The sequence below is a fragment of the Rhineura floridana genome, chromosome 1 (assembly GCF_030035675.1).
Source record: "Rhineura floridana isolate rRhiFlo1 chromosome 1, rRhiFlo1.hap2, whole genome shotgun sequence".
In the NCBI taxonomy this organism is placed as follows: Eukaryota; Metazoa; Chordata; class Lepidosauria; order Squamata; family Rhineuridae; genus Rhineura; species Rhineura floridana.
The window spans coordinates 48,117,708-48,136,467 of record NC_084480.1 but is presented as its reverse complement, the minus strand read 5'-3'; the positions used below and the strand labels follow the sequence as shown (position 1 = coordinate 48,136,467).

Below are 18,760 nucleotides of genomic sequence, written 5' to 3'. Positions count from 1 at the left end.
GGCAGTGAGCCACTGGTGGTTGCTGCTGGCATTGTGTGGCTGTGGCACCTCTTGTTGTGTGTCCTGGCCTTCCCTTGACTACTTAGGAAAAGGGTCTCACCTTCCTTGAATAGGTCTCTGTGTCATTGCTTTGCATGTTGTATGTGCTGGTGGGGGAGCATTGTCATGAGTTCACTGGCTGCCTCTGCATGGGCAGCATGTGGGCATTATTGCCAGCACAGTCTCCAACTGTTGGGCTTTTGCAGCATCTCTAGGGACACTAGGATCGTGTCTTCTGTTTTTATGCCATTCTCTGTATTTTTTCTGTTGTGCATTTTCCCCTCCTCTCCCGGGTTGAACCAGGTAGAGGACAGCAGTGATAGTCTATCTCTCCCTTTACCAGCATAACTGGCATATAGCAGGGATGGAGAACCTGAGGCTCTCCAGATGTTGCAGGACTACAACTTCCATCATTCTTGAATACTGACCAGTCATCCCTGACTATTCACCATGGTGGCTGGGGCTAATGTGAGTTAGAGTTCAACAATATCTGGAAGGCCACAGATTCTCCAAACCCCTAGCATATCAGATTGTGATTGTGAATTATACTGCCAGATTTGAATCCAAAACGAATTGTGCAAATCAACAGTGTAACTGTTGTTAAATTTCAACAAGAGCAAATTTTAACTTTTCACAAATTTCCACTTATTCCAAAACTATAGTTACAAGATAGTGAAAAAATTGGCTTATTGTAACAGAGAGCTATTTATTTATTTCCCCTCCAATCATTTATGTTTTACAAAATCCTAGATCAACATAAATCACAACTCCAATCCTAAGCATACTTACTTAGAATGCTGGCATATCACTGAACAAATGATAAGCACATTCACTTATTAAGTTGTGTCTTGTTCAACGTTGATGACATACATTATATATTTTTAGCCTATCAAGTGAATTTTACACAGGAGACTATGCTCACCTGCATAATCCTGAGCATTTACATTTGCACCAGCTTTTATCATTGCACATATATCATCTAGGTCACCTTTCATAGCAGCTCTGTGTAATAATGTCTGACCAAAAATGTCTCTTCTATTGATTTTTGACAATGAAATGTAGTTACGTGAGGAATCATTGGAACAATTCTTAGAAGTGGCTTGTCCTGAGAAATATATACAACAAAAGGATTAAAAAAATAGTAGTTTTATAGTATTTATATCTGAAGATGTAACAGGACAAAAGATCTTAAGAAGAAATATTATGAACACATTGTCTACAGAGTTGGGGTGGCAAAAATAACCAATTTTACTGCAATCTGTGTCAATGTAAGTTGTCTTGAGACTCTTGTGGTTGAAGAGAAATAAATAAAGGAGTAATAATAATGATCTTATACCCACTTACCAGAGTTACATTTTATTTATTTAAAATAAGGAAAACAAAGCTTGGTATGTAGTTGCATTATGAGCAATTTGTAGTTTGGCCCTTACACTTGATGGAGGGTGACATGCCATGGTAACACTAATCTGCAAGAGTAAATCTTTCTTGCTTATATACCTGGATCTGGAAAAATAAGCCCTCCTTTACTTGAATGAAATACTGCTTTTGGTTGGGATCATTTCTTCCAATCCACGTAAAATAATTGCTATCTTCCAATCCAGTGCAAGGGGGAAGGATGCAGAGATTCAGATAATGCTTGGAAATGGTAACATGAGCTGGGACACTTTGCCCCAGTGACCTATTAAGAAAAAAAAGTGTGTTGCATTCTGGCTTTAAACAGAAGATTAAAAAAACCTACTTACTTCTTTTCTTGGCAATCCTCTGGCTTTTCCTCACTTGCTCAACTTTGGTATTCACATCCTCAGATGAGAAGTGGCATGAGCCAGTTCCCATCTGTGAACACTCATTTGCCTTATCTTGAATGTTAGATCTGCTGACAAATAAAGGGTTTTAAATTACCAACTGCATTTAACATAATGTGATGTCTATATACATTTTAAATCAAATTTCTTACAAAGGATAAGGAAAACTGTATTTAGTCTCATTCAAACTTTACATGGAAATTATACTTTTTTAACATCCCAGGAGACATAAAATGTTATATTTAATGTAAGCCTTTCCCACTAACCACAGCAAAAACGTGTATCATACTCAAAAACTTTAGCTGATGTTCTTGTCCGAGTCTCATAACTGTGTATTTTCTGTTGCATCCCTTCCAGAAATTGATGGCAATTGGAAGCAGCATCAACATCATTCAAAGTAAACTCCTTTCTTTTTCGGGCTGACTTCCTTTTTGTATATGAAGTTACATTGACAGTTTGTTCATGTGAACTTGCATTATTTAAAATGGAATTTGCTTTTTTAGCTGGCGTGTCATGAGAAGACATATTCTGATGATCTGAACAGTTTAGTTGGTGCATATTCTGATTACAGTCAATCTGTAAAAAAAAAACAATTATAAAAGAGCTCAAAATCATCAGTACAGAGTGATAAAACAGACTGGGACTTCTACACATAATTTAATTTCTGTTTTAAAAATATAAACCATGAAATCACTATGTCAAATTTAGGGAACTTCAAGGACAAGCAACATCAGTTTAGGCAAATTATAATGAGACTGTCTCTTACCATAAACCCCTAAATTCTTCTCAATCATAATTTAGATGTCAGTTCCTTCAAAATAAAAGAGATAACAGAGCTGCACAATGTATATGTAGACCGGTGTCTTTTCTAGTTACATAATCCTGTATTTCTTCATTTAGATGGATGGGGCTTTTGGGGAGAAAAGAGTATCACATTGCATTTCCTTCACATATCCAATTACTTTAGAATCTAAAATATTTTATAGACAGGACTTGCTACCTTTTTGCAAACATATCTGAAGCTTCAGTGCAAATGATTCTTTAATACAAAACTAGATGTTATGAACAATACATTTTAAAACTGATGAAATGTAACAATTTTCAGTTATTATTCATTCACATAACTATTTAAGGTGTATAAAAAGAATACTATTATAAATATCCAGCATTGTGACCATCTGGAAGATTTAAGTGAAAACAGGTTTCCTGTTTATTTCTTCTGAAGACAGAATCTCTGAGCAAGTAACGTTCACTGCAGCAGATATATGATTGCTTGGAATACATACATATTCATATGAGAGAATGCTGCTTCTAAAGCTTAATAGTATCCTTCAAAAAGCTACCTCTGTATTTTCTGTGGCCTTAGAAAACAGCATATAGGGACAGGACACATTTTTTTATAAATAACAACGACTATTCACCAAAGAATGACAGACATCTCTTCCAACGAAGCTAGTTTCAGAATGACTTCTTACTTACATGTTGTAACTTTTTACCATTACCTTGTGGTGCAGATTCACCAGGGTCTTCACATTCAGATCTAGGACTGACATTACAGCGTACAGAGTAAATTGTATATGGGTTTCTACTTAAGTTCATCCTACAAGCTCAGTGACATATCATTCGCAAGACTAAAATCCATCTAGTTACAAGGTGGTTGCAAAAAGTCACCTTACAAATATGCCATCACAGTGCCATTTGTTACACAAAAGGGCATAACTACACTACATGTAGGCAACTGGGTTTAATAGCCATTAAATTGCTTTGGCTTTTCATCCCTCAAAGTATCCTGGGAAGTGTAGTTTGGTGAGGAGGATGAGAATTTTTTGTTAGTGCACCTTACAGAAACATAGGCCATAGGGTACCCTGAGGAGAGGAGTTGACAATTAAACCAGTTTAAGTTAGTGGTGTAAAATCAGAGTAAAGCTAAAGAACAACAAAGCAATCATAATGCCAAAATACAATTTAAATAAAATCCCAGAAGAATATAAAGATCAAATAAGGAACAGATATGAGGCTTTAAACTTAGTTGACAGACAACCAGAAGAACATTGTCAGGAAAGAATGCAAAAAGACAATACCTCCAGTTGAAAAGAGAGAAAGATCTCAATGGATGACTGAAGAAACTCTTAAAATGGTTAAAGAGAGAAGGAAAGCAACAGCAAAAGCAGATAGAAACATGGTTAGAATCCTAAATGCAACAATACAGCAACTAGTACGTAGGGACAAAGAAAACTATTACAATAGTTATTGTATAATAATAATAATAATAAATTTAATTTCTGTGTCGCCTATCTGGCCAAAGGCCACTCTAGGCGACGTACAAAACAGTTAAAACACAATGAGATAAAATACAATAATACAATAAAAACAGTATGAGAACAATACAGCAGCAACAATATTAAAACAGGGTAGGAGGCATTTCAGTCACAGTAATTAACCCTCCCCGGAGATCCCAAAGGCCTGTTGAAAGAGCCAGGTCTTTAAGGCTTTACGGAATACATTTAGGGAAGAGGCGTGCCGGAGATCTTGTGGGAGGGAGTTCCAGAGAGTGGGGGCCGCCACTGAGAATGCCCTCTCTCTTGTACCCGCCAATCTAGCTGTTTTTGTCGGCGGGATTGAGAGAAGGCCTTGAGTGGCTGATCTTGTCGGGCGGCGTAATTGGTGGCGTTGAAGGCGCTCCGTAAGATAAACTGGGCCGAGACTGTATAGGGATTTAAAGGTTAATACCAACACCTTGAATTGGGCCCGGAAAACAACTGGAATCTTCTATAGAAATAGAAGAGCACAACAAAAAGGAGAGAACAAGAGCCCTATTCCAAAAGATTAGAGAAATGAAAGGGAAATTTAAACCAAGGGTAGGGATGTTGAATAATCAACAGGGGAACACACTAAGTGACCGAAATGAAATAAAAGGAAGATGGAAGCAATACACTGAAGAACTCTATAAAAGAGATGCAAGGATGACAGATTCATTCATGGAGGAACCGTGTGATGAAGAACCAGAAATATTAGAATGTGAGGTGAAAGCTGCTCTCAAAATACTTGGAAGAAACAAATCATCAGGAACAGATGCCATACCAATACAGTTGCTACAAGTTACTGAGATTCAATCTGTCCAAATTTTGACAAAAAATTGTCAAGAAATATGGAAAACTAAACAATGGCCCACAGATTGGAAGAGTTCAATATATATCCCAATTCCAAAGAAAGGGGATCACAAGGAATGGGGTAATCATTGAACTATTGCCTTAATATCCCATGCAAGTAAAGTAATGCTCAAGATTCTACAACAAATACTCTTACCATACATGGAGCAAGAAATGCCAGACATCCAAGCTGGATTTAGAAAGGGAAGAGGCACCAGAGATCATATCGCAAACATACGTTGGATAATGGAATGGACCAGGGAATTTTAGAAGGAACCCTGTTTTATAGATTACAGCAAAGGCTTTGATTGTGTAAATCATGAAAAACTATGGAATGCTTTAAAAGAAATGGGGGTGCCACAGCATGTGATTGTCCTGATGGGCAACCTATACTCTGGACAAGAGGCTACTGTAAGGACAGAATATGGAGAAACCGATTTCGTAACGACAACAAAAGATTTATGTAATTTTAAAGTTGACAATGAAGACACTGAACTTGTCAAGGATTATCATTACCTCAGCACAGTCATTAACCACAATGGAGAGAATAGTCAAGAAATTAGAAAAAGCTAGGAATGGGGAGGGCAGCTATGAGAGAACTAGAAAACGTCCTCAAATGCAAAGATGTATCACTGAACACTAAAGTCAGGATCATTCAGACCATGGTATTCCCAATCTCCATGTATGGATGTGGAAGGTGGACAGTGAAAAAAGCAGATAAGAGAAAAATCAACTCATTTGAAATGTGGTGTTGGAGAAGCGCTTTGCGCATATCATGGACAGCGAAAAAGACAAATAATTGGGTGTTAGAACAAATTAAACCAGAACTATAATTAGAAGCTAAAATGATGAAACTGAGGTTATCATACTTTGGACACATCATGAGAAGACATGATTGACTAGAAAAGACAAGAATGCTGGGAAAAACAGAAAGGAGTAGAAAAAGAGGAAGGTCAAACAAGAGATGGCCTGATTCCATAAAGGAAGCTACAGACCTGAACTTACAAGATTTGAACAGGGTGGTTCATGAAAGATGCTATTGGAGGTTGCTGGTTCATAGGTTTGCCATAAGTCATAATTGACTTGAAAGCACATAACAACAACAAAAACAAGTTAGTGGTGTAAATTTATTTTACTTCTTTAGACTATTTACATCCCACTCTTCATTAGAAGATTATTTCATTAATATAACAGTATCAATAGCCATAAAATCAGAAAAATGTAGAACTCCAGCACTTTACACACAAAACTATCAGCCAAACATTAATGTTAACTCCCAAAATACTATGTAAACAGCCACACTTTGAACTGTTGATGACAACAGCAACAATGCCAGCTGAATTTCAAGGGGTAGGGAGTTCCAAAACTGGGATATCACCATGCAGAACTTCCACACGTGTCACCAGCACATGTAAAAATCCCACTGTTCGTTATGGCTCTCTCAGTTTCTCATTTTTCCAATTTTAAATTCAGTTCTCCACGTTTCTGCAGCAATTTACAATTCTCTTTTAATCCTCATGAATATTCTTCAACATTTTAGTGTGAATGTATCCTAATAAACACATTTTGCATGCAGGTTTGACTAATGTACACATACGTGTATGTTATTTTCACCAATACATTCATTTTTATGCACCCTTTAACCTAATATATGAATTTTTATTAACATTGTTTGGCTGGAGAACTGCATTGCAAAATTCACCACGAATTTTGAAGGATGGCTGTGTTTCGGTTCTCATATTGTTTCAGAAAGTGTGAATTTGATAGACTCTGCTTTAAATGTGAACTGAATTGAATGGAAGACACTTGTGAGGGCCTCTCTGGTCAGTCTTAACTCTTGGGCAGGACTAAGTCAGAAGACGCACTACTTCAGGTATTTAGGTTCCAAGTGATTTACAGCTTTATAGGTCAACTGTAGAAGCTCAAATTTGGACTGGAACAGTACTGGCAGCTGATGCAAATCTTTAAGAAGAGGTGTAATATGGCTCTAACTAGCACTTCCACTTAGAAGACACCATATTTTACAGTTTGAGTCATCTTCAGATATGTCCAGTGTTATGACACCTTAGAACTGAACTACAGATATGGAAAAAAACATGATAATGAAATAAGAATGGGGACTCTGTGCCCCTTCAGCTGTTGATGGATTCTAACTCCCATCAGTCTCAGCCCGCATAATGAATGCAGTTGAGAGTCCAACAGGCTGTCTATCCCTGCCTTAGAAGAGAGCAGTCTTCTTAAGACATAAGTCTAAATTTCCCAGTATAGCTTCTGAATGTCAAGATTCATTATCAATATCAGTGACATGAAATGTTGCGCAATGTTACTTCCTCCTAAGCAATGTTTGCTAATAGCACATCCCACTTAATGACATGTCATCTTCTTTGCCCCATTCAAGCAAAAAGCAACTAGTTAAGCCAGTTCTTAAAACAATTTTGCAGTACAAATTAGCACAAACCAGTTATCTGACTTCACATTTGCAAATTATGACAGTTCAAGTAATTAGGGTACTCTGCTGCTACTTATCTTCCTCATTCCCTAGAGCAACCAACCTGGGGGAAAAAAACTCTGATGCTTCTTTCCCTGTCGCTACCTATGTTCTGCATAACTATTGCTTTGTTACATAATAACTTATGGAAAGCCATGCTGTATCAGGCCAAAGGCCCATCTAGTCCAGCATCCAGTTCTCACTGTGGCCAACCTGATTGTCTATGCAAAGACCCAAAGCAGAACCAGAATCCAGCAGCACTCTGCCCACTTGTGATTCTCAGCAACTGGTATTTAAAGCCATACTGCCTCCAACAGTGGTGGTAAAACATATCTTATCAAGGTTAGTAGCCACTAGGGATGGAAAGATCTGGCCATTTTGGTTCTCTCAGTTTCTCATTTTTCCATTCTTAAATTTAGTCCACATTTCAGCATCTTAGTGCGAATCTATCCCAATACATTTATTTATTCATTCATTTATTTGTTTATTAAATTTATACCCAATACTTCTTCCCAGAAGGAGCCCAGGGTGGCAAACAAAAACACTAAAAGCACTTTAAACATCATAAAAACAAAAGGCTTTAAAACATATTAAAACAAAACATATTAAAAACATTTTTTTTAAAAAAACTTAAAAAGTATCTTAAAAAACCATTCCAGCACAAATGTAGACTGGGATAAGGTCTCTACTTAAAAGTCTTGTTGAAACAGGAAGGTCTTCAGTAGGTGCCAAAAAGATAACAGAGATGGTGCCTCTCTAATATTTAAGGAGAGGGAATTCCAAAGTGTCAGTGCCACAACAGTAAAGGTCCGTTTCCTATGTTGTGTGAAACGGACCTCCTGATAAGATGGTATCTGTAGGAGGCCCTCACCTACAGAGAGCAGTGATCAACTGGATATATAAGGAGTAAGATTATATTTCAGGTATCCTGGACCCAAGCTACCCAAGCACTTTATATATCAAAACCAGAACCTTGAAATTGGCCCTGTAGCTAATGGGCAGCCAATACAATTCTTTCAGCAGCAGGGTAACAAGTTGGTGATACCCTGCCCCAGTGAGCAGTCGCGCAACCACATTTTGCACCAGCTGCAGCTTCCAGACCAACCGGAAAATCATTTTTGTATGCAGTTTTGACTAATGTGTATATTTTTGCAAGAAATTTATTCTAACATAATGCATTGTTGTATATCATTTCCACTAACACATTCATTTTTCTCCCCCATCTCTAGTAGCCTTATCCTCCACAAATTTGTCTAATCCTCTTTGAAAGTCCTCTGAGTTGGTGGCCATCATTACATCTTGTGGGAGCAAAATTTCAGTTTAACTGTGCAAAGATGTACTCTCGTTTGTCCTGTAGCTTTCAACAGTTTCATTGAATAGCCCTGAGTTCTAGTATTATGAGACAGAGAAAAAGAATGATCCTTATCCACTTTCTCCACACCATGCATACTTTTATATACCTCACCTTTTTTCTAAACTAAAAAAGGCGAAATGATATAACTTTTTCTCATAAGTAGGGATGGGCAAATCTGTCCATTTTAGTTTCTCATTTTTCTAATTGTAAATTTAGTTCACCACATTTCAACATCAGTTTTCATTACAAAAAAAGTCCCCATGAAAATTCATCATTTTAGTACAAAATTCTAACATTTTTGTATGTAATTTTTTGTATAATATACATGTTTTTCCAAAGCACTTTTCCCTAACAGAATGCCTTTTTATACACATTGCTTAACTGGAGAACTACACTGCAAAATTCAGAGAAGCGCAAACTTTGAAAGACAGCTGTGTTTCGATTCACCTATTGTATCAGAAAGTACACATTAGGTAGGTTTGCCTTTCCTTTCACTGTGAACTGAATAGAATTTCATCCCCATACCTACTCATAGAGGAGCTCCCCCAATCCCTTGAGCATTTGGTTGCCCTTTTCTGAACCTTTACAGCTCTATAATATCCTTTTTGAGGTGAAGCAACCAGAACTGTACGCAGTCGCACCATAGATTTGCATAATGACATTAGGATAAGGCCTCTGAAGGCATGTGATCTGGCCATGTGCTCTGAAGAGCTCCATAACAGCTTGACTGGAAGGGGTGTGGCCTGGTAGCTGCTGGCTGAAGGGGCATGGCCTGATAGCTGCTGAGTGCAACTAGGAGCAGCTGTGTGTACTGGGAGCTCTTTTGGGCCCAGCAATAGTCTATACAAAAATGTAGGAAGGAAGCCCATGGTCTTCAATGTCTGTATACTAATACCTAGAGTACGGGAAACAAACAGAGCAAACTTGAACCTTTAATACAGGAGAGTAAATGCAACTAGGTATAACTGAAACTTGATGACTCCCATTACTGGAATACAGCAATTGAAGGATATAACTTGTTCAAAAAGAACAGAAGGAATAGAAAGGGAGGCAGAGTCATGTTATATGTTAAAAATATATATCCCTGCACAGAAATACAGAAGGATGAGCTTGGTAGCTCCACCAAGAGTATCTGGATTAAAATGAATGGGGCAAGGAATAAAAGGAATGTGTTGGTTGGAGTCTACTACAGACCACCCAATCAAGGAGAAGACAAGGATGAAACGTTTGAATAGCAAATTGCCAGTGTTTCAAGGAGGCATAATGTAGTGGTAATGGGGGATTTCAATTACCCTGATATCTGTTGGGAGACAAATTCTGCCAAACATGGCTACAGTGTATTGGGTCAGTGTTATTATGATTGTGATTGAGTATGTCTTTAATCTATTTTCTGCCAGTGATTATTTAGGGCTGCCTGGAAAACACATTCAGGCATGCCCCCTGTGGGTTTTTCTTCCTGTTCTTTCTTCTTGTTCTAGAATATTCAGTAAAGAAAATGCTGGCAACAGAAAACTTTGACTCCTGTGTCTTTTTGGCTAAAGTGCAGCAGGAGGACTTAACAGTGATGATGAGGATAAAATCATTAAAGCTCTAGGCCTAACTTCATCTCTGGGGAGAGAAGGAGAAAGAAACTTGGTCACAGTGAGTAAAGAAAAAAAAAAAACAAGGCCACAACAGGATGGCTAGCTGTATTGGAAAGACTGATATCTTTGATCATGCAACAGATGATTGAACACTATACACAGAGGATTGAACAGTATTTTGAAGCAAATGAGATTGCTGCTGAAAAAAGAGTGCCAGCTTTACTGAGCTTTTTGGGAGGCAACGCATACAGTTTACTGAGAAGTTTGACTGCTCCACGAAAACCTTCACTATGCAGCTTTGCAGAATTAGTGAAAATAATGCAGGAGCATTTGGCACCAAAACCATTACTGATTGCAGAGCATTTCAGATTTCATAAACAAAACCAGAAAGAGAGAGAGTCCACTGCAACATCTGCAGCTGAACTTAAAAGATTATCTGAGTGTTGCCAATTTGGTGAGGGGCTAAATGATGCATTGCGAGACCGGCTAGTCTGTGGAATTCTGAAAGGAAGCATTCACAGAGGCAGACTTAACATTTAAGAGAGCAATTGAAATTGCTGTATCTATGGAAACTGCTACCAAAGATGCAATAGAGTTGCAATCAGGAATGAAAGCAAATGTGAACAAGCTTGTAATAATGTGTAAACAGAGGACAGCAGGTTCAAATGAATTGTGCTAGCGTTGTGGCAAGGGTTCACACGCACGAGCTCAATGCAGATTTAGAAGTGAATTGTGCACAATAAGCTGGGACATATTCAGAGAGTCTGTTGCTCAGGTAAAAGGCAACCATTTGCTAATGACAAAGACAATCGATCAAGCTACCACTTTAAAAAAAGTGCAGAAGTGCATGCTGTAGAGGAAAAACCTGATAATGGAGGTGAAACAGGGCTAGATAGCCTGAAAATCTGTAATATAAAGGGTAGAATAAGACATGCAATATGGCTTACTCCAGTAAAAAAGGTAAAGGTGTCCCTGCACCTGTAGTGCAAGTCGTTTCCAACTCTTAGGGTGACGTCTTGCAACGTTTACTAGGCAGACCGTATATATGGGGTGGGTTTGCCAGTTCCTTCCCCAGCCTTTCTTTACCCCCAGCGTATGCCGGGTACTCATTTTACCGACCACGGATGGATGGAAGGCTGAGTGGACCTCGACCCCTTTTACCGGAGATTCGACTTCCTCCTTCCGTTGGAATCAAACGCCGGCCGTGAGCAGAGCTTTCGGCTGCATTACCACCGCTTACCACTCTGCGCCACGGGGGATCATCTTACTCCAGTAGTGAATGGCAAAACAATATCAATGTAACTGGACACTGGTTTGGCTGTATCAGTTACATCACAGCATGAATTTGAGCAGCATTTCAGACATGCTGAACTAAAGGCTTCAGAACTACAGTTGCAAACATATAGTTGAGAAAAGATAATTCCCATTGGAATGACACCTGTAACTGTGAGATATAACAACCAACAAAAGATATTGGACTTATATGTTCTGAAAACAGGTGGACCAGCACTCAGGTCATGATTGACTGAGGAAGCTGCAGCTGGATTGGAGTGCCATCAACAGTCTGCACACCACGCTCTCCATGTTGTAGTCGACTGAAAGTAAGCTGAAAAAGGTGTTGGATGCTGCTGCACCTGTGTTCGAAGCTGGCATCGGCACACTAAGGCACATCAAAGGTAAAATAGTACTACAGGAGGATGCCACACCCAAGTTTCACAAGGCCCGTCCAGTTCCATATGCCATACACTAAAAGGTGGAAACTGAGCTGGCTTGCATGGAAGCCGAGGGAATTTTTTTTTAAATTGATTGGAGCCCATGGGCTACACCTGTGGTTCCTGTAGCGAAGAAGACTGGCGCTGTCAGAATATTATGTGCTGAGCAGTATTAATTGCCCAGAATTGAGGACATTTTTGCTAACCTAGCTGGGGAACGTTTCAGCAAAATAGATCTAGCAGAGGCATATTTACAAATGAACATGGAAGATGATTCTAAGACGTTTCTCACCATAAATACACACAAAGGGCTATATCATTTAACAGACTTGTTTTTGGAATAGCATCAGCACCAGTGCTTTGTCAGAGAGCCACAGATCAGGTGCTACAAGGCTGTCTAGGCACTCAGTGCTATTTAGATGACATCATTGTCACCGGAGAGAATGATGGGATGCATCTACAAAACCTCAAGACACCTCTGCAGAGATTGGCAGACTACAGACTCAGAGCATGATGTGACAAATGTAAGTTTTTTAAACCTAGCATTACATACTGTGGTCACACTATTGATGCGCAAGGCCTACATGAGTGTGCAGACAAAATCCAAGCAGTTGTAAATGCACCAAGGCCAAAAGATGTGTCCCAGCTATGATCCTTCTTAGGATTCATTAATTATTGTAACAGATTCCTGCCAAACTTATCTTCTGTGCTATACCCCTTGAATACCTTGTTACAAATCCTCATTGCGACCATCTTCCATCTGGAAACCGATGTCCTCACTGTGGGAGGCTGTGTGGATCCAGAATTGGCCTCCACAGTCACTTACAAAGCCACAGTTAAAGACCTTATCTTGGAAGACAATCTTACTCGGCCATGAGTGATCGCCAATGAAATGACAAGTGGGAAGAACATGGCAGTGGATGAAACAGTGCGAACAAGCTTTCTAGGAAGTGAAGAAAATTGTGAGATCAGATACTGTGATCACGCACTATAACCCACATCTACCAGTGAAACTGTGATTGCCATATGGCATTGGTGCAGTTATATCACATGTCATGGAAGATGGCAACGAATACACAACAACTTTTGCATCACGTTCACTCACAGCTGCAGAGAGAAATTACGCACAGATAGACAGGAAAGCACTGAGTTTGGTTTGGGGGGTGAAAGGTTTCAATCAGTACTTATATGGGAGAGAGTTTACATTCATCAATGGCCACCAGCCAGTACTGTCCATCTTCAATCCACAAAAAGGGATTCTGCTGACAGCAGCGCCCAAATACAGCTGTGGGAATCGTTTCTGGGAGGGCACGGATACAGAATAGAATTTAAGAGGACGCACAGTCATTCAAATGCAGATGGATTGTCTCGTTTACCTCTAGAGGATGAAAAATCTGAAAAAAAATGCATCAGATGGAGATTCTTTTGACATGTTGTCTCTCATGGAGATTGAGAGTCTTCCCATCACAGCAGAGATGATACAAAGAGAAACTAGGAGAGACTCCACACTGTTACAAGTCTACACAGCAACAACAAACTAAACACCTGCATTGTTATTCTTGGGTCATACTTTGCATTCAAGGTTGGATCTTCTTAAGCCCAATTTGAGAAGAAGTGTTAAGGACAAACAAATGAAACAAGTTGAGCAATCCTTATTGATTGATAAAAACATAAAGCTCCCAACAACATTTGGAGATGACACATTGACTACTTGAGGAAATCAGGGGTACAGAACAAAGAGGTAACACCAGACATGACTGTCTCCTGTTACTAATGTCTTTTAATCTCTCTGTGTGTGTAGGTGCTTTATGTTTTTATCAATGCGCTCCTCAAATTCTTGTTTAGCATGTTGTATTGTCTGCTTTCATTTCTTTTCCCAAAGTTTGTGTTCCTTTTTGTTCTCCTCATTTAGATATGACTTCTATTTTCTAAAGGAAGCCTTCTTGCCTCCAATAGTTCTTTTAATCTGCTTCTTAACCACACTCTTGGACTTGGTGCTGTCTTTCCTGATCCGCAGTATACAATATATTCTAGCTGAGTTTCTAATATAGTGGTTTAAGCATTTTAAACACTGCCAACCATTTTGGGGAGATTTGACTCTCTTGACTTTGCCTTTCAACTTCCTTTTTATCAATCTCATCTTTGGGAAGTTTCCTCTTTTGAAAGGAAATGTGTGTTGGATTTTCTTGGCAATTGTCCATATATATATATTGAATTTTATAGCATTTTGATTGCTGTCCCCAATTGGTTCAACAACACTTACATCTCATATCAGGTAAGAGGAAGTGCAATGCCAGGGCCCTTGCTTTATATGCAGTTCAGTTCCCAGCATCTCTATGTATAACTGAGAAAGACTCCATGTCTGAAACTCTGGAGAACTGGTGCCAGTCAGTATAGATCATACTGAGCTAGACAGACCAATGGTCTGACTTAGTATAAGGCAGCTTCTTAGGTTTCTAATATAATTAATAGAGACAAGATATTGCTATATATGGTTTGTATCCAAAGATTAACATACAGAGGGCTCTTGCATAAGTGGTGCTATTACTGGAGTAAGATCCCTTCACCCAATTATGGGGCGTTCCCTGTTCAAGAGGGGCCCCTGACCCTCTGGGGAAGGTTTTCAGGGGTACAGTGGACTGCGGGGGGGGGGAGAAGGAAAGAATTAGAAAGATCAGTTAAACTCTAAACTTACAATAAGATGAATTTATAAACAGATAATATCACAGATATACAAGATTGTAGAAAAGAAGTAAAGATGCTTATCCTAACAATATAGTATATTTGTGTTTTTAGCTCCTGGAGAAGGAGATGTATTGAGTATGTAGAGCACTCAAATAAAGAATACACATAGCACTAGAGCCCGTCTCTTCTCTTTTGGATCAGCACTCTGTACTTTTTCCCCTCTTTGTTCTTGCCACATTTTTCCAGTAATGGAATGGGACAACACATACAGTTTTTCTAAAGAGCATCTGGATAAATTACTCTCCATATCCTCCATCTTTCTTCATGGAATAATTTAATGAAGGTGTATAAGAACAAAATAAAAAATGAACTTCATGCTTCAACTCTCAATCGCAGGCATCTGCGAATTCTACAAGGTCTTAGAATTCATAAAGAAACAAGGCATGTTTCGACACAGTCAAGATTTTTCAAAAAATGGTGTGTTGTACTTAATAAATGCTCACAGGACATAATGATTTTATTAACCTTTTTAAAGGCGAATGAGCCAATACAAGCTAGCATGGATGAGGAAGTCATTGCTTTCCAACATCTCACAGTTTTAAAGATTTTGATCACAAATTAATCTCTATGGATTAAGATCTAAAAATGTTTCATGAAGAACTTAAGGAATTTAAACACAAGCAATAGAGACAAAGAAGACTATGATAATAATCACATGTATTTGTGGCTCCAAAGATCCAAAAAGAGAGTCACTTTTGCACAACATTATGATTCATCAGCATAATATATAGACTGGAAGTCATCCATGGGAGAAAATAGTAATGTTTCAACAAGCTTTACATGGCATCATTCTTTTCAAGACCCCCCAGGAGACCAGAATGTCTAGATACACAGCGGAAGGGCCAAAAAAGACATCTGGAAGAGTATTCTGCCTAAGGAGAAGGAAACCGTAGTTGTCCATTTATCAGACAAAGATCAATCAGAAACAGAAAAGAGAGTAATGGGGAAAGCTCTCTCCTTTGTCTCCACTCCAAAACACAATCTAGTACACACACATTTTGACTTGTTCTGATTTTTCTAAAACATGAAATTGAAATATTATTTCCAAAAGCAAGGTACTGCATGCCAGGATCCATAGCCAAAACTCAGAACTCCTTCTACATTCATGTCACCTTGACCATGTATTCAACTATGCGAATGACAAATTCTTCAACAACTTGAGGTTTTGGAAGCAGCCGAATATAGACCATGGCATAATATGACCAAAATAGAAATGAATGTGCTATAATTGTAAAAAAAAATGCTGATATTATCAAGGAGGCAGATAAGGGGGTGCAATTGTTATTCAAAATGGTAAGGACTATAAGGCAGAGGTCCTTTGCCAACTACAAGATAAGACTTCATATACACCAATTGAATTTAATCCCACAAAAGAAATAAGTACACAAATCAAGGATATTTTGGAGGAGGGCCGCATAGGCTGAATTAGTCCATCTGAGTTTGACCTTTTGTCTAAGAAAAATCCAAGGATCCCTTCATTTTATGTGTTGCCAAAGATTCATAAAGGTGTAAATTCTCCCCCACATCACCCTATAGTTTCAGGCAATAATTTTATATTAGAACCAGTATCTCAGATGTTGACTATTTCTTAAAATGTTTCATTCCATCCATGAGATCATATATTCGGGATTCCACATATTTCCTGTAAAAAAACAGTTCCATCCGGAAACAGCCAGGAGATACTTTAGTCACTATGGATGTCAGATCTTTATATACAAGCATCCCATAAGATCCTACAAACACTGAAACACAAAATCCGCTAACTCATTTTTTGATCTCCTTGGCTGATATAGCATTACAGAAAAAATATTTTTCATTTAATAAAAAGTTATTTTGGCAGATCAAGGGGGTAGTCATGGGATGCTCCATGGCTCCAGAGGTTGCTAATTTATATATACACTTTGAACAACAGTTCTTTTTTGCTAACAATCCACATGGCAGAAATATGTTCTCATGCCTACGATACATAGATGACATATTTATGACCTGGAGAGGTACACATAATGAATTGAGAAATTGTTTTTCAATGGGTCCATGTGAAAGATTCCAATCTCAGTTTTGAGATAACATTTAGCACCCAAATGGTCAATTCGTTGGACTTTATAGTCAAAATCTATAAAGGGTCTAATAACGGGGACTATGTGAAAGCAGATCAGAAAGGTTTCGTCCCTAAACGACTGTCAAGAATAGCTAACTTTGGTCAAGCTGAAATGGGTCAACCAGAGAGAATTCTGGGAGTCTGTGGATCCCTAGGACACCCTACTGAGGGAGATCTTCGGCTGTGCCAGACAGACAATTTGCAACATTGCAAGAAGATGCAACTGAACCTTAGCTGTTATCTCTTATCGGCTTCCTGAGATCAAAAGTCAGGAAGAGGGGGTGTTATAGATCAGGACACCTGGGTGGGGCTGTCTAGCCCCCTTATCTTCAAAGGAGTTGATCCCAGCAGGGGCGGAATATGGCTAACTGCCCCCCCCCGTTAACCGGTAAACCCCATAAAAATGAAGGATGTTCTTTCAATTATTGTTTCCTATTTCCATCTATCTTGACTCGCTGAAGTTTACAGGGAAAAGCTGTTGGGGACCAGGCTATTTGACTGTGAGTATAGGATCTTAGCTTAGCAAGCTCTTTGTTATATTCTTTGTCTGTATTGAACCTCTCACCTTTGTTATGCCAATGTATCTCTTGTAGCCCAGCTCAGGGTGACTAGCTTTGAGGAAACAAATGATGTTCTCTTTTTGTATATACCTTCCTTTTCTTTTAAATAAACTACCCTTTTATAATTGGTGTGTATTACTTGAAGCTAATGGTTCTAAATCCAGTCTTTGACTGCTGGACGCTACTGATTACTGTTGATTAATGTGGGTTAATACCCTTAGAACTCATGTAGCTCTCCGAGATCCCCTTGCTCAGAGAAGGGAGCTAGAAAGAGGGGGGGTGGCAGTTCTACCATAGATTTAATCTTGAAGGAGGGTTAGTTTGCCTGAGAAGCAGAGACCCAAAGGGTTGGGACTGTTCTCGGAAGCAAAGAACCCCCCTTGGGGTGCTGAGGGCAAGGGACCCCAGGGGGACAATTCTTTGATAACAACAAATAGCGAACACAGTACATAGGGCACTTGATGTTATAACACTTTGGTAGTAGTAAGAAGGTTCCAATCGTCCTACTTTCATTAGATACCCTCAAAGCATTCGACCATGTAGAATGGATATTTATGACAAAAGTTTTGGAGTTTATGCAATTTGGGAACAGATTGCTGAGTGTGACTCGAGAAATATATTCTGAAGTCTCAGCTGTGATACTAGTCAATGGTGTGGATTCCCCTTCTTTTGCTCTAAGCAGAGGCATGTGACAAGGTTGTCTCCTCTATTGTTTATTCTGGCAATTGAAACTCTGGCCAATACAATCAGAGATGATCCAATGATTACAGGTGTAAAGGTGAGAGGACAGATCCACACTATTGGCCTTTTTGCAGATGACGTTCTTCTATTTTTAAGCAATCCCTTGGTTGCAGTTCTAGAATTAAAACATTAACTACAATGCTTTGCGAAAGTTTTTGGACTAGAAGTTAACTACTCTAAGTCAGCATTATTGTGTATTATGATGTCATTGGACTTGCAACAGGAGATTGCTCAGAAAGCGGGTTTAGCTCTCCAACAGGGTAGCATTGTCTACTTTGGCATGGTTCTTACTAAAGACCCTTGTCAACTTAAAAAATGTAACTTCTCTCCATTTCTGAAACAAGCAAAACAAGATTTACAAAAATGGAAAAACGTAAACCTCTCATGGCATGGTCGAATTGCTGTGGTGAAAATGACGATGCTGCCTAAGTTCCTATATCTATTTCAAACCCTTCCTATTTGGATTAGCCTGAAGGAACTTAAAAACTG

General features: G+C 38.8%; 1 protein-coding gene across 15 annotated transcripts in view; it reads right to left on the bottom strand.

The window, feature by feature from the left end:
• The window catches only part of ANKRD31 (ankyrin repeat domain 31), a 143,645-nt gene that overhangs the window by 60,587 nt on the left and 64,298 nt on the right, over window positions 1–18,760 (bottom strand). For 14 of the 15 annotated variants that reach the window (XM_061620689.1, XM_061620719.1, XM_061620698.1 and 11 more), the window contains 3 exons: window positions 2,131–2,417; window positions 1,782–1,912; window positions 962–1,144 (listed from right to left, as the gene is read on the bottom strand). In XM_061620689.1, the coding sequence (XP_061476673.1) occupies window positions 962–1,144; window positions 1,782–1,912; window positions 2,131–2,417 (601 nt within the window). The remainder of the gene's footprint in view (window positions 1–961; window positions 1,145–1,781; window positions 1,913–2,130; window positions 2,418–18,760) is intronic. The other variant, XM_061620669.1, reaches the window with a different exon arrangement.